The sequence below is a fragment of the Bos indicus x Bos taurus genome, chromosome 3 (assembly GCF_003369695.1).
Source record: "Bos indicus x Bos taurus breed Angus x Brahman F1 hybrid chromosome 3, Bos_hybrid_MaternalHap_v2.0, whole genome shotgun sequence".
In the NCBI taxonomy this organism is placed as follows: Eukaryota; Metazoa; Chordata; class Mammalia; order Artiodactyla; family Bovidae; genus Bos; species Bos indicus x Bos taurus.
In genome coordinates this window covers 100,292,392-100,320,352 of record NC_040078.1, presented here as the reverse complement: position 1 = coordinate 100,320,352, position 27,961 = coordinate 100,292,392, and the positions used below count along the sequence as shown (strand labels likewise).

Genomic DNA, 27,961 nt, shown 5'->3' with positions numbered 1-27,961 from the left:
GAGGTCATTGTCTTTCTCAGAAACCTACTCCTCTCTTATTTTCTAGCTTACTAAATGGTACCACTTCCTCAAGATCGAAAACTTGGTTATCCTTGTTACCTTTCTCTGCCTCATTCCAGCTCCTTGATATTGTACTATACCTCTAAATAGTGCCAATTCCCTCTCCTTTCTACAAGCACTTGTATGCCTATATAGTCCAAGCTGTTGTAATCTGTTGGCTCTGCTACTCCTATAACTTCTAACTAGTCTTTGTCTAGCATTGCTTACCCTCCAGTACACGCACCCATCATAAAAAAGCCAGAAGAAGCTTTTTAAAGTACAGATTTGATTATTTGATGTTTATTTAAATTCATTTAGTGTGTATTTGTATTACTCTTAGGAGTAATAGTCTTAGGATCACATCTGAAACTCTTGACGTGGCCCATGAAACTGTCTGTGCAATCTGGTTCCTATTTTATCTCTGTATTTTGCACAGCGTGTTCTCTGTACCTGGAATGATCTTTTCTTTATCTATACCTCCTGCTTAGTCTCAGCTTACATCTCACTTCCTTATGAAAGGCTTTTCTGATCTCATCCATACCTTGCTGTCCCTAGGCTAAGTTGGGTTTTCCATGATGTACTTTGATTAAACCCTCTACTTTTCCTTCATAGTTCTCATAAAAATTTGTAGATGAAGGATTATTTGTCTTTCATCTCTCAATGGATTGTCTATTAGTCTGGTTGGGTTGCCATAACAAAATACCATAGGCTGAGGGCTTAAACAACAGAAATTTATTTTCTCATAGTTTGGAAGATAGATGTCCAGGATCACAGTGCCGGCCTGGTTGGTTTCTAAAGAGAACTGTCTTCCTGGCTTGCTGATAAAAAGCCATTTTCTTACTGTTCTCACTGTATCCTCACATGGCCTTTCCTCTATGTGTGTATGTGTATAAGGGTGGGGAGTGTAGAGAAAGGGAAAGATCAAGGATCTAGTTCTTCCTCTTCTTATAAGATCTCCAGGCCTATTAGATTAGGCCCCTCCCCGCCCCCGCCACTCTTATGAACTCATTTAACTGTGATTACCTCCTGAAGATCCTGTCTCCAAATACAGTCAGTCATTGGGGAATTAGAGCTTCAAAATAGGAATTTTGGGTGGGGGACACAATTCAGATCATAGCAGATGGTAAGCTCCATGAAGTCAAGATCACGTTTATGTGACCTAGGACAAGAATATAAATGGAGATAGAAATGTAAAAGAGTTTTAAGTAAAGCTGCTGCTAAGCTGCTAAGTCACTTTAGTCGTGTCCGACTCTGTGCGACCCCATAGACGGCAGCCCACCAGGCTCCTCCATCCATGGGATTTTCCAGGCAAGAGTACTGGAGTGGGGTGCTATTGCCTTCTCCGTTAAGTAAAGCTAATAAACTGTAAAATAAAATATGTTCTATCCTTCTATCTTGAGAAATATAGTTTCATAATAACAAATTACAAAAAAGTGTGAAACTATTGTTTTTTTAAGGTGTTAAATATTTTATTACTATTTAACATTATTATTATTAATAATGAATACCAGGCACATGTTGTGGCCGCTTTAGAAGAGAAGTGAAAAAAGGACAAATTTGTATGTAGAAAAGAAATATTGAAATAAATTTATAAGTGGTTACAAACCTGGATACTTCTGTGGGGAGAAAGGAAGTCAGTAGAACGTATACTATACAGAGCTTATTTGCATTTCTATAGAAAGGAACTATTTTGTATTGCTGTCAGTTATCTGTAATTTAGAGAGTTGTAAAATAGCACAAAGGCAATAAAAGGCTAGAATCAAATAATTTAATCTCTAAACAATGCATAGTTTTCAATCTGAAGATTATTACTATTTTTTTCTTTACTTACACCAAGTTTTCTGTCTTTCTCTCACTCTTGATTAAATCAGTCTCAAATACTATTCCTGATCATAAAACAAAGTTGGTTTCATTAAATATGGCCTAGTTTTTTATACAGGGATAGCAATAATGTTAATTTCCTGTTTGGCCTTCTTAAATTTGCTTTGCTGGGAATTTTATAAAGAGTCTCAGATTGAACATTTAAAAGCCGCTGCTATTTGTATTTAGAGGCTAGAGAGCCAAGCTTAAGAAATTCTTTATCAGATTTCATCTGTAATACCTATGAATTTGGGTGGATTCTTCTTTTTATCAAGGTCCTTAAAAACGTCTTAAGGGTCTTGGGTCTGCCAGGAAGTGACCTGCTGGACCCTGTAAAACCAGGCCCATTTTCCTGATAGCATTTTTTATGTATTGAGTCCAAAAATTCAACCATAGTTCTTTAAAAGTGGCCTGTTTTACCTGATTAAATAAGTATCATTCTCAAATATGACATTTCAGATAAACTCTTAGTTGCATAACCATTTTTTACAATTATGTTTTAAGGGAATTCAGTAAGTAAATTTAGTAAGACTTTCTCAAATCTCATTGGAGTCAGTGAGAATCAGATACAGTTCAGAAATGTTTCCTTTTACAAAAGCAAATTATTAAGAATTTAGATAGATTAAGGAGAAAGAGTAGGCTTCCTTATATACCCAGAAAATAGGCCTTAAGACAATATTCCAAACAAACTGCAGTCATCCCTCATTAGTTCATTCAGCCTTAGTGTAATTAATTTTCATTTCACTCAATCTTAGATTAGTAGTCTGCTTCTTGACTAAAAAGAGTTACGGAAATTCTGACTCAGTCCACTGCGATGGTCTGAAAGTTTTCCACAAGTGACACCATCAGAAACCTGTTCCCAAAGAGTCTGTTCTTTGAAGTGTCAATAGTTTGAAATACCTACTACAGTACAGTCCTTTTCCAAGGAACTCTGAAACAATTCTTTGTTGAAAACACAGACTTTGGCTTGTAGTTGATTGTAAAGTCTTGAACTCTAGCATCAGTTAAAAAAAAAATCTCTTGGTCAATGACAGCTGTGGTCAGTTTATTATTGACAGTTTTTAAATGTGAATGGTGTGATGAGAGTTTATAACAAGAACAATCCAGCTAACAAGGGAATTAAGTTGTTTCTGTAGCATACAAAGTAAGAATCATAAAATTAACTGAAAAAAAATTTTAGCAAAATGTCTCGGGGTAGTTTTTTCAAAGAAGACAGTGGATATTACATCTGATTTATAAAATATGAATGAACATAGCTTTTACAGAGGAAAAATTATTGATATATAATATGTAATAATCTTTTGACAGAGAACATGCCAGGACTAAGCTATAGATATCAAGTAAAAAGATTTAGACTGCAATAAATGGTAGACATTTATCAGTATACATTTATAAAATTCCATTGGCCTAGAAGAAGCTAGATTTAGATTTTAAAAGTAAGGCTTTTACCAAGTAAGCATTTTAAGTGATAACTGAAATTAAGACTGAAAAAACTAAACTATTATTTCCTAAAATCTAGCAAAACACTGTGAGGACTCATAAACAGGAATACATTATGGGATAAATGCATGCTCAGTCACTCAGTTGTGTCTGACTGTTTGTGACCCCATGGACTGTAGCCCACCAGGCTTCTCTCTCTGTCCATGGGGTTTTCCAGGCAAGAATACTGGGTGGGAGTGGGTTGCCATTTCCGACTCCAGGTTATGGGATAAAAGGGCATTGACAAATCTCTAGAAACTCCCCATAATTATACAGTTTCTGGAATATTTATATTCATAGCATTTTAGCTCTATAAATTTAAACTAGGGAAGGGTGAGCATCTTTTCTGATTTGTTAGCTTTTTCCATGAAACTCATCAATGCCAAACTAAATAAAAGGTAACACAGTTTTGAATAACCTCAGCTTTTCCATGAGGAACCTTATTTTGTTTGTTTTCTTAAATAAGGACATAATAAGTCAACATAAAGTGAAGGAAATTATTTTATTAAGATATAAAATATTTGCTATCTGGGCACATTACACAGGAAAAAAGAATAAACTTTAATAAGGTAGGTGAAAGCAATAAACAGTAAGCCAAGGAAACTGGCCCATCAAAACTGGGCAAACTTCGCTAAAATTTTAACCAATTCATAGCTTTTCAGATTCATGATATGGTATTTATAAGGCACAGCAAACAAAAATTACTTTCCCAATTTTGTTCTGCTTCATATTCTGGAACATATTCACACTTTCAGTTCAGTTCAGTCGCTCAGTCACGTCCGACTCTTTGCGACCCCGTGAATCGCAGCACGCCAGGCCTCCCTGTCCATCACCAACTCCTGGAGTTCACTCAGACTCACGTCCATCAAGTCAGTGATGCCATCCAGCCATCTCATCCTCTGTTGTCCCCTTCTCCTCCTGCCCCCTAACCCTCCCAGCATCAGAGTCTTTTCCAATGAGTCAAGTCTTCGCATGAGATGGCCAAAGTACTGGAGTTTCAGCTTTAGCATCATTCCTTCCAAAGAAATCCCAGGGCTGATCTCCTTCAGAATGGACTGGTTGGATCTCCTTGCAGTCCAAGGGACGCTCAAGAGTCTTTTCCAACACCACAGTTCAAAAGCGTCAATTCTTCAGCGCTCAGCCTTCTTCACAGTCCAACTCTCACATCCACACATGACCACAGGAAAAACCATAGCCTTGACTAGATGGACCTTTGTTGACAAAGTAATGTCTCTGCTTTTGAATATGCTATCTAGGTTGGTCATAACTTTCCTTCCAAGGAGTAAGCGTCTTTTAATTTCATGGCTGCAGTCACCATCTGCAGTGATTTTGGAACCCCCCAAAATAGAGTCTGACACTGTTTCCACTGTTTCCCCGTCTATTTCCTATGAAGTGATGGGACCAGATGCCATGATCTTCGTTTTCTGAATGTTGAGCTTTAAGCCAACTTTTTCACTCTCCTCTTTCACTTTCATCAAGAGGCTTTTTAGTTCCTCCTCACTTTCTGCCATAAGGGTGGTGTAATCTGCGTATCTGAGGTTATTGATATTTCTCCTGGCAATCTTGATTCCAGCTTGTGCTTCTTCCAGCCCAGCGTTTCTCATTATGTACTCTGCATATAAGTTAAATAAGCAGGGTGACAATATACAGCCTTGACGTACTCCTTTTCCTATTTGGAACCAGTCTGTTGTTCCATGTCCAGTTCTAACTGTTGCTTCTTGACCTGCATACAGATTTCTCAAGAGGCAGGTCAGGTGGTCTGGTATTCCCATCTCTTTCCGAATTTTTCCACAGTTTATTGTGATCCACACAGTCAAGGGCTGTGTCAGCAGAGAATGTCGACATTCACTCTTGCCATCTCCCGTTTGACCACTTCCAATTTGCCTTGATTCATGGACCTGACATTCCAGTTTCCTATGCAATATTGCTCTTTACAGCATTGGACCTTGCTTCTATCACCAGTCACATCCACAACTGGGTATTGTTTTTGCTTTGGCTCCATCCCTTCATTCTTTCTAGAGTTATTTCTCCACTGATCTCCAGTAGCATATTGGGCACCTACTGACCTGGGGAGTTCCTCTTTCAGTATCTATCATTTTGCTTTTTCATACTGTTCATGGGGTTCTCAAGGCAAGAATACTGAAGTGGTTTGCCATTCCCTTCTCCAGTGGACCACATTCTGTCAGACCTCTCCACCATGACCCGCCCGTCTTGGGTGGCCCCACAGGGCATGGCTTAGTTTCATGGAGTTAGACAAGGCTGTGATCCTAGTGTGATAAGATTGATTAGTTTCCTGTGAGTATGGTTTCACACCTACTGTCTTACTTGGGTTTCTCTTATCTTGGATGTGGGGTATCTCTTCAGGGCTGCTCCAGTAAAGCACAGCTGCTGTGCCTTACCTTGGACGAGGGGTATCTCCTGACCTCTGCCCCTCCTGACCTTGAACGTGGAGTAGCTCCTCTAGGCCCTCCTGTGCCGGGACAGCCACCGCTCCTTGGATGTGGGGTTGCTCCTCTCGGCCACCACCCCTGCCCTTGGACGTGGGGTAGCTCCTCTCGGCCGCTCCTGCACTGTCGCAGCCTGGCACTCTCGGCCGCAGCCCCTGACCTTGGATGCGGAGTATCTCTTCTCCGCTGCTCCTGTGTTGTTGCAGCCTGGCACCCTTGGCCACCGCCCCTGACCTCAGACGCGGGGTAGGTCCTCTCAGCCGCGCTTGTGCGCCATCGCAGCCGCCCGCACGGACAGTTTTTAGGGGGTTGTCAAATCAGGTTTAATTTTATAGTAATACTAAAATGATACTAACATGTAATGTGTTTATCATTGCTGTCTTCAGATGAATCAATAAATAACATTATTAAAATGTCTGAGAAGTAATTAGATTTAGATGAAGTCCTGAGGGTGCCATTATAAGGAATTAGTGTCCTTGTAAGAAGAGGGAGAGAGACAGAGAATACTTGTGGCTCTCTGCTTCCACTGCCAGCCCCCTCCTTCTTCCCCTTCTCTTGCTCTCTCCCATGACACAGTGAGAAGGTGACTGCTGGTTATAACTCAGGAAGTGAGCCCTACAAGGAAACAGATCTGCTAACATCTTTTTTGTTTTGTTTGTTTATTTTGGCTGCTCTGGGTCTTACCTGCTGCATAAAGGCTTTTGCTAGTTGCAGCAAGCGGGGGCTCTGTGGGCTGGCTTCTCATTGCAGTGGCTTTTTGTTGCAGAGCACAGACTTTAGAGTGAGTGGGCTTCCATAGTTGCAGCCCACGGGCTTAGTTGCTCTGTGGAATGTAGAATCTTCCTGAATCAGGGATCAAACTCATGTCCCCTGCATTAGATTCTTCAAATCTGCTAGTATCTTAATTTTGGACTTCCAAGCCTCCAGACTGTGAGAAGTAAATGTCTGTTGTTTAAGCTAAACACACACACACATACAAAACCTTGCAGTTTCCATTTGTAGTACATTTATTATTGATAGTTATAACTCATACAAATAAGCTCTTTGGGTGTCCCCAAAAAGTTTTGCTTGATGAATTTTGAGAAATATATATGAAACTGTACAACTCAAATTGGGACTTGGTTGCATGGCCAGGACTCAAATCCAGCCAGAACCTAGACTGGGACTTGAACCCACTGTCTTTTAATTGAGATCACATATTCACATACCAAATATCAAAACTTCATGAAGTTCAGGTTATTTATGTCTCATTGCGAAAAGAATTCAGTGAGAGACACAATGATAGGTAAGAAGTAGATTTACTTAGAGAGTATATGCATGTCATAGACAGAATGCAGTCCATCTCTAAAGGTAAGAGCTGGTCCTAGGTCATGGGGTTGTCTTAGAAAATGAGAGTGGCCATGGGAGAAACACATTCCACACAGAGTGTGGGCCATCTCAGAAGGCAAGAGGCCCTGAAACATGGCAGAGTTAGTTTTTATGGGCTGGGTAATTTCATAGGCTAATGAGTAGGAGGATTATTTCCATAATTTTGAAGAAGTGGAAGAGATTTACAGAAATTGGGCCCTGCCCACTATTTGGCCTTTTTATTGTTGGCCTTGAAACTGCTGTGGTGCTGACAGGTGTGTCATTTAGCATATGTTAATGTATTATGATGAGCGTATAATGAAGCTCAAGGTCTACTGGAAGTTGAACTTCTGCCATCTTTGACCTAATCAGTTGTAACCATTTTGTCCTGTCTTCAAGGGCTATGTTGTTCTTTTACAATAAGACTGCGAAAAAAGAATGTAAAGTGTGTTTTTATTTTATGTTGATTATGTATTGGATTGATATTGTGAATGTCTGTTCAGTTCAGTTGCTCAGTCATGTCCTGCTCTTTGGGACCCCATGGACTACAGCGTGCCAGGCTTCTCTGTTCGTCACCAACTCCTGGAGCTTGCTCAAACTCAAGTCCATCAAGTCGCTGATGCCATCAACCATCTCATCCTCTGTCGTCCCCTTCTCCCACCTTCAATCTTTCTCAGCCTCAGGGTCTTTTCCAGTGAGTCAGTTCTTCTCATCAGGTGGCCAAAGTATTGGAGCTTCAGCTTCAGCATCAGTCCTTCCAATGAATATTCAGGATTGATTTCCCTCAGGATTGACTGATTTAATCTCCTTGCATTCCAAGGACTCTCAAGAGTCTTCTTCAACACCGCAGTTCAGAAGCATCACTTTTTTGGCACTCAGCTTTCTTTATGGTCCAACTGTCACATCCATACATGACTACTAGAAATACCATAGTTTTGATTGACTGCATGGACCTTTGTCGGCAAAGTAATGTTTCTGCTTTTTAATAAGCTAAGTTTGTCATAGCTTTTCTTCCAAGGAGCAGACTTTTTTTTATTGTGAATAATAAAAGATGCTTGCTATAGTATATTGTGAATATACTAAGTTAAATATATTAAAAATTGTGTTATTTTGACAATACCAGCTTCATAAACTTTCTTGAGTCATTTTGTTTTCAGATTAAAAAGCATTTTTTTATTTGGCTGCACCAGATCTTAGTTTGTAGCATGCAAGACCTTTAATCTTTTTTTGTTGCATGCAGTATCTTTAGTTGTGGCATGAAAACTCTTCGTTGCAGCATGTAGGGTCTAGTTCTCTGACCAGGGATCAAACCCAGGCCCTCTTATTGGGAGCTCAGAGTTTTAGCCACTGGACTACCAGGGAATTCCTTAGATTTTTTTTTTTTTTTTCTTAAATTAGAGGGTATTTGTTCTGCTACAGTAGTAAAAATTGGAATTGGTTAAAAAAAAAATTCTTAAAGCAGTACATGGATTTAGAAATGAACCATGAGCTCTACATGTCAAACTTTGTAATGGAGTCTTATGATAAATTATTCTTGTCACAGAAGATATTACACAATATTTTATTATCACCTTATAAATTGCTATTACTTATGTTGCAGTTTCACCATCCCTTAAAACAATAGCTAGGCAGCCATAGAACATGTTTTAAGATCTCCTTTAATGTTTTCAGTGCTGGGATATAAAGAAAACCAAAAATAGCAGTATGTTCAGACTAACTTTGATCTGTGGTGGTCCTAATAAAGTAGTCTATGGAAATTTGTTGGTGAATCTGCTTCATAGTCATGTGTGGTGAACAAATTCTAAGGTGGCCCCCATAGTCTCCTCCCCCTATTAATATTTTTGTGTAATCCTATTCCCTTTGAGTATGGCAGTACCTGAAACTTGCTTCTAACCAATGAAAGAGTAAAAGTGATAAGATGTCATTTATGTGACTATATTATGGTATATAAGACTTTGTCTAAGTTAGTACACTCACCATAGAAACTGTCTTTCTGGCTTCTTGAAGTAGGCAGCCATGTTGGGAAAACCCATGTGGCACAGAATAATGGTAGCTTCTAGGAGTTGAGGTTGGCTTTCAGTTGATATCCGATAAGCAGCTCAGGCCTCAGTCCAGTAGGAAGGAAATAAATTTGGCTAACTACCTGATTGAACTTAGAAGTGGATTCTTCCTTAGCCAAGCCACTGTATAAGAATGCGGGGTGACACAGCTTATCTAGGTCCTCTGCTTAGGCCTTGTGAGACCCTAAGCACCTGGATAAGCTGTGCTTGAATTCTAGACTCATCGAAATTAAAATAGTAAATATGTGTTGTCTTAAGTGGCTATGTTTGTGATAATTTCTTATGCAATAGAAAAAGAATGCATCATGCCAACTTACTTTTTCCACTTTCTTGCTTTAATTTCCTTGTATTTTATTGCAATGTTACTTTCATCGAATCTGCTATGTGAAAATTCTTTTGACTAAGATATGTATTTAAAATTTTTTAAAAATATTTATTTGGCTACATTTTGGCTGCATTTGGGTCTTAGATTGCAGCACACCGGATTTTCCTTGCATCATGTGAAATCTTTCCTTGTGGCACGGGAGCTCAGTAGTTGCAAAGTCTCAACTTAGTTGCTCCACAACATGAGGAATCTTAGTTCCCCAACCAAGGACCAAACCCATGTCCTCAGCATTGCAAGGCAGATTCAATTCCAAGGCAAACCATTCAATATCATGGTAATCCAAATCTATGCCCTGACTAGTAATGCTGAAGAAGCTGAAGCTGAACGGTTCTATAAAGATCTACAAAACCTTCTAGAACTAACACCCCAAAAAGATGTCCTTTTCATTATAGGGGACTGGAATGCAAAAGTAGGAAGTCAAGAAACACCTGGAGTAACAGGGAAATTTGGCCTTGGAGTACAGAATGAAGCAGGGCAAAGGCTAGTAGAGTTTTGCCAAGAGAACACACTGGTCATAGCAAATACACTCTTCCAGCAACACAAGAGAAGAGTCTATACTAACTCTTACTTGTTATAGTAAGACTTTAAATTTTAAGACCAATCTAAGGGGTTGGTAGTAATATCTCATTGTGATTTTAACTTGCATTTCTTAGATGAAAAATGATGTTAATAATAACAAAAAGCAACCAACAATTGTAAGTAATTACTAGATTCTACTCTAAACACTCTGTGATGAGTAGTCCTCATCACAGCTGTATGATATGCATGCTGCTGCTACTGCTGCTAAGTCACTTCAGTCATGTCTGACTCTGTGTGACCCCATAGACGGAAGCCCACCAGGCTCCCCTGTCCCTGGGATTCTCCAGGCAAGAACACTGGAGTGGGTTGCCATTTCCTTCTCCAATGCATGAAAGTGAAAAGTGAAAGGGAAGTCGCTCAGTTGTGTCCGACTCCTAGCGACCCCATGGACTGCAGCCTACCAGGCTCCTCCATCCATGGGATTTTCCAGGCAAGAGTACTGGAGTAGGGTGCCATTGCCTTCTCCAGATATGCATGCTATTATTCCATTATTATTATTATCGTTATTATTATTAAGTAGCCTGGGGTTGGGTATTAGAGAATGGAGAATATTGAGTAGGAACTTAGAACCTCACCTTAACTGCATGGCCTCAGCTTGGGGTGGGGATAGACAGAGGCTAGTTTGCTAGATGTGGGAGTGTGGGCTTCTGTGACTGACCCTGATATCATCACGAGACTTTCCCAAAGTGGGACTCAGTACTTGTTGAGAGGTGGTAGATTTCTGAGAGAGTGTTTCCATTTTTGTTATAGAGAACAGGGGCTTCTGGAAAGGAACTGTGAGAGACAAATGATTGGGCTGGTATGTGGAGAGGGAAAGTGAGTGTCTGTAGCTGCCGGGTGGGGTAAGTTTGGTTGGGTAATTAGAGCAGTGGCGTCCAAATTTTTTAGACTATGACCCTCAGTAATAGATTTTACACTGTAACCCATGACACGTGTTTGCACTTATAAATAATACATATTTCAATAACAGGTGTTGCAAACACAAATTTCACTAAATAATTCTTCCCCTCACTTTGTGTGAAGCACTCTGATATTTTCTTTTCTGAAAATTCTTTTTCCCTTTTAAGAAAATATTGGTCCTGACTTTCTAAATTGATCTCATGACTCACTAAAGAGTTGTGACCTGCAGTTGAAAAAGCGCTGGTTGGAGTATGAATTAATCTTTTGGATGTTATCCTAGAAGAACAGTTTGACATACTTTGTCATCCATATGAATGAGAGGATCTCATCGAAGTTGGCAGGTGCTCTGAAGCAGGGGACCAAGATTTTGCTTAATTTTCACTCCCTTAGCTGTCAGTGTTTAGCTTAATAATTTATTTGCTTTTGTCAGATGGTTTCTTATGTGTTTGCACTTATCTTCCCCTTTAGATTGAGAGCTTGTCCTCTTGGGAGGGCAAGACCTATGATAATAGCTAATAATTCTATAACACTTCCTCTATGCTAAGCACTTTTCTGTTTTACATATAATAATCTTCCCTACAACCCACCTATTAAGCATCTTACCTATTTTCATTCTATAGGTGGGGAAATGTTCAGTGACTTACCCTTCTTTACAGTTCTTCTGCAGCTTACCTCATATAATATCTGCCATATAAATTATTTCATTAATAATTTATGGATGAAATTAAACTAAGTAGTTTCTAGGCTTACTTCTCTTAATTTGACTTATGGCTATTCTTACCAGACGGTTATTTAAGTGACTGGAGAGTAATACCAATTGAATTTAAAATGATGCTGGATTTTGTCTGAAGAAGTACAGAGTTTACTAAAATTGGTTTCTGAGCCCTGACATTACAACTCTGTCGTCCTCCATGAGGTCTGGGCTTGAGAATGAATAACGTTGCAGAAATGCCCACATATTCTTAGCTCATTATTTACTGATTTGGGATCCTTAATGTGCTTTGTTCCAGTCCGCTACCCACTGCAGCAGCTGTTCCAGCCTGACCCACGCCTCCTGAGTTAATAGTATTTCTGTCACAGTGTGAGTTTTCAACTTGGTATGTGCAGTCTCTGCCAGAGTCCTCACTGTTGCCCGGCTTCAGGGCTGGAGGTTGTGACTGATGTGTGGGGGAGGGGATTTGATGCTTGTCACTGAGGAGGAACGAGGTGCTCCCTGGGACTCTGATTTGTTCCGGGCTGAGTGTGAATGATGTCAGGCAGACAGAGGACAGCTGATTCATTCGGGCTCTGGGACTCCTCACTCTGCCTCACTGCTGCCTTTCGTGCTCTTAGGTTTTTTTAAGGGGGGGTGTTGCTGATAATCATAATTTTGAAGAAAAGTACTTTAATTTTTCTCTTAAATTTGGGAAGCCTTTGTAAGTTTCCTTTGGCTTATGCCTGCATACCTCTTGTGTGAGAGAACTTCCTGCCAAGATTCCAAGTGGGAAAGGGCAAAAGCTTGAGTAGCCAGGAAAATGATGAAACGGAGGAGAGAGAGACTGGGAGCACCATGCCTGCGGATCCAGTAAGGAGGCTGGGGTCTCTGAGTGGAAACTGGCAGGTGTCAGGAAAAGAACTAATGCCAACTAACACACCTTCATTTGCTTGGATAAAGACTCTGGTTTGGAGATGCCTGTCAGGAAGAGGGCTGGGCTGGCTTCATGAATTCAAGGTCAAAACAGTGGTCCCTGGCAGAGGTATACGGGGTTTCTAATTCTGAAAACTGAGTTAGATGATCTCTAAGATTCTTAGGTACTTGGGAAGCTGGGCTAACAATGAAGATTTTTTTTCCTGCCTTACAAGCAAAAGGATATTTAAAGTAACTGTCAAAGCCCCAGTGGATGTGAGAAACAAATGGAAAGGAAAATATCTCCTCTTTTGACTAGAGAGGGTGTTGTATTTCTACCCTTGGCCTGTCAGCTCAGGACCTCAGATCTGCCCTTGCAGATCCAAGCCTGAGTCTTTTAGGGTGGGAATTTTATTTCTATGTTGACCAATATAGGAATAATACTTAGGTAAGGATTTTGAAACTGGGGAATGGAAGAAGACTTCCACTTCAGGGTAGCTTTCCCAAGAGATGCTCAGGCTTATTTAACGAAGAAGTATTGAGTGAATTGATCAGCAAATTAGGGAACCAGGGAAAGGAGTGCCCTAGAGTTCATTCCCTTTCAATGATCTGTCTCGAACAGCCTTTGCTGTAAGAGGGCAGAGGGAATGCACTTCAGATTTCCTTCCCCTGAAGGGTAGTGGTTACTTGAAGACAGCACAGCCTACTCAAGTAGGCAGACTTTGTCAGTGGGCTTCCTTTGGGTCATTGCCCTTCAGTGCTAGCGGATGCTCATTGATTGAACTGATGATTCTACCAGACCTTGGGAAATCAGACTTGTTTGGAGTATAAAATCGGAAGTATTGGCACACTTAAAAAAAAAAAATGGTTTATTTCCATATTAAACCTACAAAGTAAATGACCACAATAGAGAAACTTCATCAATTAAGAAAACATAGGGATTAAAAATCATGCTCTCCAAACATTAGTGTAGTGGTAATTTTAATCATTGTATCTGTTTTAGTGACTTTGAATTTGGATTAGGAAAATGCTCCTTGAGGATCTAGGAAGTAGTTTATCAATCTCTTCCCTTTTTCAAACATTCCTTTTTAGACTGCAGCCCCAGAGTATAACCAGTTTGCAGAGTGGTAATTAAGAGCAAAGAGAATGAAATTTGGTTTTCATAGATTTTGCATAATTTCGAATTATATATTCATCAGATGGCTAAGCCTCATCTTATGTGATAAGATTTAAGACTCCAAAATTTTCTATAAGCAATGTTATTCAGGTTAACAAGAAAAGTGTGTGTTCTGATTAACTCTAGCATATATGTACTGTTGACCCTGTTGTGTGTTCTGATTAGCTCTAGCTTATATGTACTGTCGACCCTTAAAACCACAGGTCCACTTACACCACAGATTTTTTCAATAAATATGTGCTACAGTACTACACAATGTACAGTTACTTGAACCTGCAGATGCAGAACCTCAGATATGGAGTGCTGACTATGAAGTTGGAGTGACAGCTGTGAAGTTATAGACAGATTTTCAACTGCAAAGGGAGTTGGCACCTGCATTGTTCAAGTGTCAACTGTACTAGGGAACTAATTTTTAAAATTTAGATGTCATTTAGAGTTCTTTAGAAAAGTGGAAATTCTTTTTTAAAGTGAAAAATTAATATTTTTGCTTATAATTTAAAAATATATTGAAAAATTTTACCATCCTATTATATCTTCATATTTTGTACTCATCTGAGAAATATGCTGAAGCCAGCTAGAGGGATAATATATAGGAAGGTGGAGATTTCTTTTGAATATATGTAATTAAATACAAGTAGAATTTCATCATGGAGAAGGAAATGGCAACCCACTCCAGTGTTCTTGCCTGAAGAATCCCAGGGACAGGGGAGCCTGGTGGGCTGCCATCTATGGGGTCGCACAGAGTCAGACACGACTGAAGCGACTTAGCAGCAGCAGCAGCAGCAGAATGTCATCAAATCCAAACAGGTAGCAGTAACAATACAGGAAACTAACGTCATTTTAAAACAGGTGCTTATGTGATCCTTAAGTTTTTTTCCTATCTTGTAAATAAGATATTGTAGTTAAATATTGTATTTGTATAGAAAGCTATACCACTACTACACAAATGCTGTGCGTCTGTCAATTATTTTTCATCATCTGTGACATGTCTATTATATATGATTAAAAAATAGAAATTCATATTTACCATCTGTCTGTGTTTAGTCTAATGATCTCACTTAGTCTTCTTTAGGATTTAACACATTAAGATGGTTAAATTGTTTTTTGGGGGAAAAAAATAACCTGCAAAATGAAAATTTAAATAGAAGCAAAATTTATTATATATAGTGAAATAACATTATTTGGTGTACTCAGACAAAAGTTAGTTAAACAACTTGGTATTATTTTAGATGTAATCTAACAACTTAAACTATTAAGAATGCTTTACTTTTATTGACATATATGTTTCTCTAGGATATTTTAGTCATTGAACACAACATATTGTCTGTTGCTTGTTAATTGATGAATTGTAGTAAATTTACCACATTTTCACGGAAGCCAGCCTAAATACTTTGAATATCCAAAGCTTAACTTTTTGGTTTTAATTCTGTGGATTAAGTTTTAGTCTCCATGGTCATTCTGTGCCAACATTGGTACTGGGTATGATATTAATATCTGAGAATGATTTTTGACCACTTACTTTTCTTGAGCCTCTTGCCTAAACTAACCCACTTTGAATGTTTCTTTTTGGCTGAGAAATTACCACTGACTCTGTTTTTCTCTGCTGTGGTACGTTGTCAGAATCTCTGCTCTTTGCCGAGGATCTGAAGTAAACCGGCACGTACTTTCTCCCACGTCGGCTCCAGCCTGGTCCCTCTCTAAAGTCCCCTTTAGTGCCGAATGTACTCTGGCTACTTCTCCTCTTGCCTTTTTCCTGAACACACACGCCCATAGCAGTCCTGGCAGTCCCTGTTCCAGCCGCTCACTGCAGTGGAGGTAAGGAGACCTACTGTGATGAACGTGGGCCTCAGCGATTGCTTCTGGCCTGATAAGTAAAACCTAGGCCTTTCTCCTTAATAATGGGGAGAAACTGCACAAAAGTGATGGCTTGTGTGAAAGGAATTTCACAGATCTCTGTTACATGCAAAATTAGGGGAAAAGTAGTGTAGCATATCAATAGTTAGATAATTGTGTGTCCATCTTAACCAATGGACAGCCCTGTGATCACCCCATAGGAGAAACATAACATGATAGAATGCTTGAGCTCTCTGAGGGTTAAATAGTCCAAACCCACATTTTACACAGAAGGAAAATGAGTCCATACTATATGCTGGGCACTGTTTTTCTCATGAAGGACTGTGATCACAAAAGAGTAAAGTCCCTGCTCTCAGTGAGCGTAGATTCTAGTGGAGGGAGGCAAACAAATTAGTGAGTAAAAAGAGATGGACATAAATGATACTGAGAAAATACAGTAGGATAAGGGGGATGGGGAATGTGGGATCCAGGGGTTGACATTTCATGTAAGATGGCCAGGGAGGTCCTCAGCAATAAGTTGACATTTGAGGAAAGACCTGAAGTAAGTCTCAGAGCCAGAACAGTGATATCTGAAGGAAGAGCATTTCAGACAGAGGCAGCAGAAAGTGCCTAAGACCTGATCTAAGAGCTTGCTCTGTGTGTTCTTTGTATAGCAGAGTCCAGTGAAGCTCGTGTGGAATGAGTTAGGTGGTGAGTGGGAAGAAATGAGGTCTGAGATGTAGTGGGGAGCCAGATAAAGTAGACCTTTTAAACCGTGATAAGGATGCTTGTTCTTTCACTGAGTGAGTTGAGAAGCTATTGAATAGATTAAAGCAGAAGAATGCGATGATCCAACTCAGATGAAAAGAATCACTATCACTGTAGTTAGAAGGCTACTGGTATATTCTAGGTGAGAGACAGTGGTTTGAACCCATGATGGTGCAGGTGGTAAGAAGTGTAGATTAGATGCAGAATCTGAGAAAATGGTGAGTTAAGGATAACTGAAGATTTGGCACTGAACAGCTAGAAAAGTTTAGTTATCATGAACTGAGACTGGGGGACTGCAAGAGATAGCTAATTAGACATTCAGTCAGAGATATGTGAGATCTGGGCTAAAGAGATGTAATTAGAAATTGTCATCTTATAAATGAATCGTTAGGTTTATGAGATTATCCAGTGAGTAGAGAAGGAGGAAATGTTAATGGATTGAGCCCTGGACTGGGGCAATCTGACTTTAAGAGATTCGGGAGACAAGGAAGTAGCAGAGCAGAGGAGAAACTAAAAAGGGACAGTTCTTCAGGAAGGACAAGAAACCAATTGAAAAAGTTTTTCAAATAAGAGGAAGGTATGATTGATCAATAGGTATTTGGTAAGCTTTCTGTTAGAAAAAAAAATTAATGTGCAAAAGACAAATTTAAATAGAAGCAAAACTTATTATACAGACTTAAGTGACATTATTTGATATATGAACTCAAACTCCAAAGACAATTGAGGGAAAGTTTAGACTGACATAGGGCAGCATTAGAAGCTGATTCCTCCCTGAAATCACCTTATTCTGGAGGTACTAGAGCTTGGTGCATGAGACTGAGAAAAATTGTAGGTTGGGTAGCACCCACAAGCTACGGTGTTCCCCGTCTTGGCACATGGCTTAAAGTACTAGGCCCCCTCACCCCCTGTTTTTTCAGCTGTGCCATGTGGCTTACAGAATCTTGGTTCCCCAACCTTACTAGCCTGTGATAGCTGTGTTCTTAGGACACAATCTAAGGCAATATCTTATAGCTTTAGGATTGACAACTTGTTAAATACCCCCCCCCACACCCCACCAGACTTGTCCACATGTCTGGTCACTGTATTAGTGTTTTATTCCATTCTTTTTTTATATCTCTCATATGCATCATACCAGTTCACTGATACAGCAAGATAATTTTACCTTTGCTGGCTATGTTTGTATTTCTTTAAATGTTCTTGAATTTTATTCTGAGATGCAGTTAAATTATCAGAAAGAAATAGTTTGATCCCTTTGAGGGTTACTTTTAGGCTTTGTAGATGGTCCCAGAGCAGCATGTGGGTCTAATTTTTTCTTTATATGGAGGCAGTGCTTTCTAAGTATTGTACTTGATGACCATGCGTTGTGATTTTTTCTGCACTGGCTGGTGGGAGCATTGTCCATTCCTAGCCCTATGTGAGCTCTGGGAAGCTAGTAACCAGTTGTTGTTCAGTTCAGTCACTCAGCCGTATCCGACTCTTTGTGACCCCATGGACTGCAGCATGCCAGGCCTCCCCCTCCCTGTCCATCACCAATTCCTGGAGTTTGCTCAAACTCTTGCCCATTGATTCGTTGATGCCATCCAACCATCTCATCCTCTATCGCCTGCTTCTCTTCCTGCCTACAATGTTTCCCAGCATCAGGGTCTTTTCCAATGAGTCAGCTCTTCGTATCGGGTGGCCAAAGTATTAGAGCTTCAGCTTTAGCATCAGTCCTTCCAATGAATATTCAATATTGATTTCTTTTAGGACTGACTGAAGCCCAAGGGACTCTCAAGAATCTTCTCTAGCACCACAGTTTGAAAGCATCAATTCTTTGGCACTTAGCCTTCTTTGTGGTCCAACTCTCACATCCATAGATGACTACTGGAAACACCATAGCTTCGACTATACAAACCTTTGTCAGCAAAGTGATGTCTCTGCTCTTTAATATGCTGTCTAGGTTTATCAGAGCTTTTTATTTTATGGCTGCAGTCACCATCTACAGTGATTTTTGGAGCCCAAGAAAATAAAATCTGTTACTGCTTCTACTTTTTCCCTAGCTATTTGCCATGAAGTGATGGGACTGGATGCTGTGATCTTAACTTTTTGAATGTTGAGTTTTAAGCCAGCTTTTTCACTCTCCTCTTTCACTTTCATCAAGAGGCTTTTCAGCTTCTCTTTGCTTTCTGCCATTAGAGAGGTATCATCTGCATATCTGAGGTTGATATTTCTCCCGACAATATTGATTCCAGCTTATGATTCATTGAGCCTGGCATTTTGCATGATGTATTCTGCATGTAAGTTAAATAAGCAGGGTGACAATATACAACCTTGATGTACTCTTCTCCCAATTTTGAACCAGTCCATTGTTCCATATCTAGTTCTGACTGTTGCTTCTTGACCTGTACACAGGTTTCTCAGGAGGCAGGTAAGGTGATCTGCTATTCCCACCTCTTTAAGAGTTCTCCACAGGGTCTTGTTATCCACACAATTGAAGGTTTTTGCATAGTCAGCAAAGCAGAAGTAGATGTTTTTCTGGAATTCCCTTGCTTTTTCTATGATCCAACAGATGTTGGCAATTTAATCTCTGGTTCCTCTGCCTTTTCTAAATCCAGCTTGTACATCTGGAAGTTCTCAGTTCATGTAGGCAGTGGGAAGTTCTCAGTTCACGTAGGCAGTGGGAAGTTCTCAGTTCACGTAGGCAATGGAAACTGGCATTCAGCCCCAAAGGATCTTGCTCTAGTATCTGTAGTCTTAACTCTGCTATAATGTTTCTAATGAAATGTGCTATTGTGTGTTTAGTTAGTAAGTAAACAAATTTTTAGGACTTAATAGTGCCTCAGCTGAGTACCATTCTAACTATTTAAAAATCTGTAAATCATTCAATCCACACACCAGGTTTGTGCAGTAGGGATTATTGTTATGCTTGTTTTGCAGATGAGAAAACAGAAGTGCAGAGAGATTAAATAAATTACTTGAGATAAAACAGATGGTAAATGGCAAAAGTGGGATTAAAACCCAAGCCATCTGGCTCCAGAGATCATGTTTTCAACAACTATACTGTTCTGCTTCCCCATCTAAGATACTTCTTTCATGTAGTATGTTTTGATCCTAAGTAATTTTGTGGACCCGGGTCTTCTCTTTTCCCAAGGTAACCTAGTCATGACATTCTTATACAAATCCGCTCATACTCAGGGAGTTGGTATTTCTAATCCATTTTCACTTCCATGCCATTATCTTTATTTCCTTTTAAAAACCTCTGTCCTTCTTTTAGGCATGTGTCATTCCATTTTATTCTTTTACACATGTTCATTGTTGTTATCCACTAATTTAGTTTTGTTCTCTGAGTTCACATTCTGAGTCTAGGACAGAATGAGTTTTTAATTAACACAATGGTGAACCTAAATTCTACAAAATTGTTACCATTTTTGCACATTAGTACATGTGCCTAATGAACATGCTGTTATTTAGCAACTGAGCAAATATAAGCTGAGAGAGAAAAATGATTCTAGTAAAGTATGAATAAGTGAAGAAAATTCTAGAGCTACTGGCAGTGAATTTAACCTCTATTTAAAAATAGATGACCCAGGAGAGATCTAGGATCTACATACTGCCGCCATGCAGTGGCCATATTAGGATGTCTTTTATTTCCACAGAGTATACTATTTTTAGGGCTTCCCTGGTGGCTCAGACTGTAAAGCGTCTGCCTGCAATGCAGGAGACCTGGGTTCGATCCCTGGGTTGGGAAGATCCCCTGGAGAAGGAAATGGCAACCCGCTGCAGTACTCTTGCCTGGAAAATTCCATGGACTGAGGAGCCTGGTAGGCTACAGTCCATGGGGTTGCAAAGAGTCGGACACGACTGAGCAACTTCACTTTCACTTTCACTTTTCATACTATTTTTATGGGCTGAATTGTGTCCCCCTAAAATTCATTTGTTGAAGCTTTAAACCTCCAGTTCCTAGAAGGTGACTGTACTGGGGGATAGGATTTTCATGGAGATAATTAAGGTTAAATAAGATCTTTGGGATGGGCTGTAATATGACTGGTGTACTTATAAGAAGGAGGCTTCCTTGGTGGCTTAGTGGTAAAGAATGCACCTGCCAAGCAGGAGACATGTGTTTGATCCCTGGGTCAGAAAGATCCCCTGGAGAAGGAAATGGCAACCCACTCCAGTATTCTTGCCTGGGAAATTCCAGGGACAGAGGAGCCTGGAGGGCTACGGTCCATGAGGTCTCAAAAGAGTCGGACACGACTTAGCGACTGAACAACAACAGTAACTCAGAAGAAGGGGTTTAGACAGGGGCACAGATACAGAGGGAGAAGACAGACATTTACAAGCCAAGGAGTGAGGCCTCAGATGAAACAACCCTGCTGACACCTTCTAGCCCCCAGAACTGGAGGGAAATAAATGTCTCTTGCCACCGGGTGTGTGGTACTTTGATATGGCAGCCCTGGCAAACTGACACCGCTATTGAGGCTTTTGGTTGCATTGCCCAAAGGGGCTAGAAATAGTAGTTAGAACTGGCACTGCTCAGAATCTTAACCCTTTTTATTGAGTTCTGCATCTTAGTGATATATTTAAGACTTCACAGATTGTTGTCCATAGTAATTTGAAGGACAATAAAGACACAGTTTAAAAATAATGACCTTTTGAATTCTTATGGTACATTTCCATTTGTTCCTTGATGACAAGGGATGGGTCTGTTACAGACAGGTCTTGATGCTACCTTTCAAGTGTCCTAGATGGGTATGGTCAACCTTAAGAGGCATAATAAATGCGATTGTGATTTGGGTTGAATTAACCTCAAACCTTTAGTCAACTTGTACCTCTTCTAAGAATGTGATTCTAGCCTACTGATTGGCACTGAGACATGGGTATTGTATTGTTGATAAAATCATATTTGAAGGAGTACTAGATACGGTCCTTGGTGTAATTGATGTCCCTAAAGACAGCAGGAACCTGTGTCTTGGGCTGTTCATTGGGATTTTAGACCTCCTGGGGATAGAAGCTTGGTGTTGGCAACTCCCTGGAACATAGAATGGCTTAGGTTTTGATTCAGTTTTGAGTTGCCATTGTTTTCGTCAGCCCTAAAGTGCAGCAAGAAGTCCTCATTAGAATGAACTTTGTATAGGAAGAGTTCTAGCTGTAGCCTACTTCCCACTGCATAGAAATTCTTTTCGTACAATCTCTAGTGGAAAAGTTATTCTTTGGTTGAACATCTTCAGCAACAAGAAGTTCACCGTTGAAGTTTGCAGCTAGTACTAATTCAACCCTCTGGCCCTTCCTGTGTCACACGTGTAAGAAGCTTTCTGTGGACTTTAGTGGCAAAGGACAGGTGTTGCTTTGGGTGTCCTCCAAATCTGGGCAGCCTTTGAAACCCTTTTTTGGTAGTGTCAAGATTGTTTCCTGCCAAAGAGAAAGCACTATTTTCATTTACCAACACCTGCTTGTCTTATCTGTCTTTCTTTAAACAACTGCTTTTCAAAGTAACTCTAAAAGAGGAACGTCTCCAGAACTTGTTCTTATTCTGGCCCTGTTGTAGGCAAATCACTTCCCTTTCTGTCTCAGTTTTCTACATTATTAAACTGGGGATAGTAATAGACTTCAGGTATCACTGTCAGGATTAGATAAGTCAATACCTGTAAGATTGTTCAGAATAACAATTATTGTTGCTGTAACACTTTTTTTGCTGTCTTTGTTAGAAAATTCACATGTTGCTAATCCTCACTTTTTTTGTTTTGCTTCTATTATTTTTCCTTTTGCTTCCTTTTAGTTTTCTCATATTCTGATTTTCCCTTGAGTAACTCTAGGTATCACTTCTCATTATGTTCTGCCCTTGGAAGTTTTGTTACTGGCTAAGATGAGGCAGTAGCAGCTGTGTTCTCTCTTGCCTTCTCACGCAGGCTCACTAATTATTGTAGCTAAAACTGGCCCTCTGGGGCACACCAGGACATGGAGTAAAATGACTAAAAATTTACTCATGAGTAAATGAGTAAACCGAACTACAGTCTCTTTTGGGCCATTTCTTGGCAGTGGGAAAAGCCCATTGAGACGAGCTTAAGGTGTTTCATTCCTGTCCACCACCCCCACTCCTGTGTAAGGGAAAGAACAACTTGAGAGTATATTCAAATGTGATTCTCCTGTTAGGGAAGGGGTAGTCCTTTTTAACGGAGAAGGCAATGGCACCCCACTCCAGTACTCTTGCCTGGAAAATCCCATGGACGGAGGAGCCTGGTAGGCTGCAGTCCATGGGGTCGCAAAGAGTCGGACACGACTGAGCGACTTCACTTTCATGCATTGGAGAAGGAAATGGCAACCCACTCCAGTGTTCTTGCCTGGAGAATCCCAGGGACGGCGGAGCCTGGTGGGCTGCCGTCTATGGGGTCACACAGAGTCGGACACGACTGAAGTGATTTAGCAGCAGCAGTCCTTTTTAAAAAATTTTTATGGAAAGATAAAGTAATGAAGAATACTAGCTGTGATTTAACCTCAGGGAACTGTATGGCAGAGAATTATAGATCCTGGCTTCAGTGACTCTGAATAAATATATAGTTCTATCAGGCAACATGCCAAAGGCTTGCTCTTGAATTAAGAGCAGGAAGCTGAAGGTTTCTAGGGTATTTCTGTTTCTAGAAGTAGGAAAATTTTGTTTACTGGAAAACTTACTCTCTTTTTAAAATATCGTATTGTGGGAAATCTCTATAATATTCCAAAGTAGAGAGAGTAGTCTTATATCCCACTGTAAGTTGTGTTAACAACTCATGATCAGTATTATCTCATCTACATCCCTCCTATTCCCTCTCCCCCCACTCAGTTGTTTTAAAGCAAATCTCATGTCATTTCATCTGTAAATATATCAGTTTGTATTTCTAAAGGTAAGAACTCTTACCTTGCAATATCATCAAATATCTAGTCAGTGTTCAAATGTTTTATGACAGTTGTTTTGTTTTTTTTTTAAATCAGTATCGAACTATGCCAACACAGTTTGTTGATTACTGTATCTCTTAGGGCACAGTTGGTAAAGAATCCATCTGCAATGCAGAAGACCCCAGTTTGATTCCTGGTTCCAGAAGATCCGTTGGAAATGGGATAGGCTACCCACTCCAGTTTTCTTGGGCTTCCCTTGTAGCTCAGCTGGTAAAGAATCCGCCTGCAATGCAGGAGACCTGGGTTTGATTCCTGGGTTGGGAAGATCCCCTGGAGAAGGGAAAGGCTATCCACTCCAGTATTCTGGCCTGGAGAATTTCATGGACTGTATAGTCCATGGGATTGCAAAGAGTCAGACATGACTGAGCGACTTTCACTTTCATCTCTTAGGTAGGGTGACCATATAATTTATTATCTAAACTAGGAAGCTTTTAGTAATGAAAGAGGACTCTATTAACAGTTACACTGGGATATCAGGCATGAACCAGTGTTATAATGGACAAGTTGGGGTGTCTGATCACTCTACCTTTAACTATCTTTGGTTTTCCCATCCTCTTTTTCCTTTCCTTTTCTTCCTTGTATTTAATTTGTTGAAGCGACTGAGTTGTTTGTCCTTGTAGACTTTCCCACATTCTGGATTTTCCTGATTGCATCCCTGAGAAGTTATTTAACATGATCCTGTGACCTCTGTATTTCCTGTAAACTGTAGGTTAGATCTGATTCTAATTTGATTTGGGACCCTGGAGAAGAATACTTAACAGAAGTTGGTGCCGTATACAGCTGTTAGGACTCAGGTCATGTCAGGTTTCTCCCTTTCTTTGATAGTAGTGGTCTTTGATAATTATTACTTACATCCGTTATTTTATTATGAGTTTGCAAAAAAGGTGATATCCCCATTGCTTTTCCATTTATTAGTTACAGTGTTTACACGAAAGGAATTCCCCCCTTTGTTACCTATTTGTTACCCTAAGGTACAGGCTTCCCAGGTGGTGCTAGCAGTAAAGAATCCACATGCCAATGCAGGAGATGTAAGAGACCCTGGAGGAGGGCATGGCAACCCACTCCAGTTTCTTGCCTGGGAATCCCATGGACAAAGGAGCCTGGTGGTCTACAGTCAGTCCTTAGGGTCGAAAAGAGTCAGATACGACTGAAGTGACTTAGCACACATACTGCACCCTAAGGTACAGTTAGGTACTCTTACTCTTTTTTTCTTTTTTTAAAGAAATTTTATTGAGTATGGTTGGTTTACAATGTTGTGTTAGTTTCTGCTCTACAGCAAAGTGAATCAGTTATACATATACATATACATATACATATACATATACATATACATATACATATACATATACCCCGCAGAAGGCAATGGCAACCCACTCCAGTACTCTCGCCTGGAAAATCCCATGGATGGAGGAGCCTGGTGGGCTGAAGTCCATGGGGTCGCTAAGAGTCGGACACGACTGAGCGACTTCACTTTCACTTTTCATTTTCATGCATTGGATAAGGAAATGGCAACCCACTCCAGTGTTCTTGCCTGGAGAATCCCAGGGACGGGGGAGCCTGGTGGGCTACTGTCTATGGGGTCACACAGGGTTGGACATGACTGAAGCGACTTAGCAGTAGCATACATATACCCACTCTTGTTAAGATTCTTTTCACATAAAGGTCATTACAGATTATTGTGTAGAGTTACCTGTGCTATGGACTTCCTAGGTGGCGCCAGTGGTAAAGAACCCACCTGCCAATGCAGGAGACTAAGAGACCTGGGTTCAATCCCTGGGTCAGGAAGATCCCCTGGAGAAGGGCATAGCAACCCACTCCCATATTCTTGCCTGGAGAATCCCGTGGATAGAGGAGCCTGGTGGGCTATACTTGTGCTATATGGTAGGTTCTTATTTGTTATCTATTTTATATATTGTTGTTGTTCTTCAGTTGCTAAGTTGTGTCCGACTCTTTGCAACCCCATGGACTGTAGCACGCCAGGCTTCTCTGTCCATCACTATCTCCCTGAGTTTCCTCAAACTCATGTCCTTTGAGGCAGTGATGCCATCCAACCATCTCATCCTTCTCCTCAGTTTTTGTTGCCCCCTTCTCCTCAATTTTTCCCAGCATCAGGGTCTTTTCCAATGAGTCAGCTCTCCACATCAGGTGGCCAAAGTATTGGAGCTTCAGCATCAGTCCTTCCTATGAATATTCAGGGTTGATTTCCTTTAGGATTGACTGGTTTGATCTTGCAGTCCAAGGGACTTCCAAGAGTCTTCTCCAGCCCCACAGTTCCAAAGCGTCAATTCCTCAGCGCTCAGCCTTCTTTATGGTCCAACTCTCACATCCATACATAACTACTGGAAAAAAACATAACTTTGACATTTTATGTATAGTAGTATATATATGTCAGTGCCGGTCTCCCAATTTATCCCTCTCTCTTCTTTACCCCCTAGTAAGCATAAGATTGTTTTCTATATATGTGATCCTATTAGGTGCCCCTACTTTTTTTTTTTCCTTTGCCACACTGTGCAGTATGCAGGATCGTGGTTTGCTGACCAGAAATCAAGCCTGTTCTCCCTGCAGTGGAAGTGCAGAGTCTTGACCACTAGACTATCAGGGAAGTCTCTAGGTACCTTTACTCTTGAGTCGACTTGGACTCTTTCCCGGACCTTCAACCTGACGCCCGAGTGTCACACACTTCCTTGATCAGTGTTTTATAACTATTGCTCTGTAGTGAAGATTGTTTAGCCATAAAAGTGAACTGGAGATTTTGTCTCTGTGAAAGCCCTCAGGGCTTGTCGTTTTAGTAACTGTTGACTGAACGTTCAGCTGAGCAAAACCTTGGCTTGCTCTTTTGGCTCCTAGTAGTCATCCTTGGACAGGCGCCTTGTCGTAGAGACTCTGAGGTGGTACAAACTGATGTAGGTGCTCTGAGAGGTAATGACTGATCCAGGTAGCAGGAACTCAGTAGCCCCACAGCTGCAGAAGATAAATATTATTTGTTAAGCTCCTTTAGGAGGGCCTCTTGTAGCAGCTTCACTTTCATGCCCCTGGATGCTACAGGAGGAGGGGCCCCTGCTTATCCTGATTGCCCCAGGGACTAGGGTCCCTTTTCTGGTCTTGATAGATAGGATGCTCAGTCACTTCAGTTGTGTCCGACTCCCCACAATCCCATGGACTTCAGCCTGCCAGGCTCCTCCGTCCATGGGATTCTCCAGGCAAGAACACTGGAATGGGTTGCCATTTCCTTCTCCAGATAGATAGGATAGGCTGGGGATTAGAGAGTCTTTCTACTGAGGAACTAGTATACTAGGGGAAGAGTTAGAGAACACAAATAATTTTCACGATGATTCTAGGCACAGAAGAATTGATTTTCATGGTATGTCTTCAGAATAAATTCCTAGAATTGGGCATGCTGAGTTGAAGAATAAATGCATACGTAGTTTTATAATTTTTAGACTTCATTCTTTTTAATGGCTGAATTAAAAAGAATGTGTTGTGTGTTTATTTTCTCTTTATCCATTCATCCATTCAGTATCTTATAATTTTATTTATAAAACATGTACATTTTTTCCTATTCAACTATTTTTTACTTTTGCAAGTTTTGATTCATTAATTTTTTATGCTATTTATGTATATTTCTGATGGTCTAAAACATTCTATATTTGCAAGTCTTTTTTTTAGATTTCTATTAATTGATTTTTAACCTCTGGAAATTCATCTTCCCATTTTTTATTTTATTGGTTGGCTTTCTTAGCATTAGATTTTTTCAAGTGTTTTGGTTATTATTGTGACTGGTCATTTATTTTCTTTGTAGTTATTGCTCACATATGCAAGTCTGACCGTTTCATGTATTTCCATCTTATCCTCAGCTTCTTGAGTCTTTTTTTTTTTTAACTTTCATTGGCCAGAGCTTCTGGTATTAGGTTCAGAAGTAGCAAGGAGGATAGGCACCCTTTTGTTTAGTTTTTGTTTTTTCCTTTGATCTTAAAAGAAATGTATCTTAAGTTTCTCTCTTGAGTATAATAATTTTCTTCTAAGTTTAGAGTAGAGATCCTTTATAAAATTAAGAAAATTTCTTAAATTTTTCTTTAAAACTTTCTTTGAGCTTTTCTTTAAATCCTGTTAAACTTTATCAAATACCTTTTCTCTCTTTTCTCTCCAAAATGTTTCTGCATTTCAAATATACAATATTAAAAATCATATTTGCTAGTATTACTGATCAGAATCAGTAATACTGATCTGAAAAGTCATCAGAAAAGTCTAAATATTGGAAAGCTGTCAAACTCCTGACATAAGTTCAAAATTATGATTTTTACTTAAAAGGTTGGATTTTATCATTGGCAATAAATACTGTCAGTTGTTTCTTAAAATAATAGGCTTATTTTGTTCATGTCAAGAAACTCTTTGCAAAAACTTAAGTCTGAATTACTGTGAAATGGTGTTCATGAAAAAAGTGGCTCACAACTGAACCAACAGTACAAGTATCTTCTTTAAGGCACTCATTGTACTTTGATAATTCAGCAGTAAGTAGTGTTTTATGCATACTTCTTATTGTATCACACAGAGTATTTAAGAAATAGTCAAGAT

At 39.9% G+C, this 27,961-nt stretch overlaps 1 protein-coding gene across 7 annotated transcripts in view; it reads left to right on the top strand.

Annotated features, from left to right (window-relative positions):
* MAST2 (microtubule associated serine/threonine kinase 2) overlaps positions 1 to 27,961 on the top strand; it is a 207,100-nt gene that overhangs the window by 99,855 nt on the left and 79,284 nt on the right. Inside the window, exons 1-2 of one of the 7 annotated variants that reach the window (XM_027537404.1) lie at positions 12,389 to 12,660; positions 15,500 to 15,694. The exons of 5 other annotated variants lie outside the window; for them this stretch is intronic. In XM_027537404.1, coding sequence (XP_027393205.1) covers positions 12,611 to 12,660; positions 15,500 to 15,694 — 245 coding nt within the window. In that variant the 5' untranslated portion in view covers positions 12,389 to 12,610. Of the gene's footprint in view, positions 1 to 12,388; positions 12,661 to 15,499; positions 15,695 to 27,961 lie in introns of those variants that run through there. One more of the 7 variants, XM_027537406.1, reaches the window with a different exon arrangement.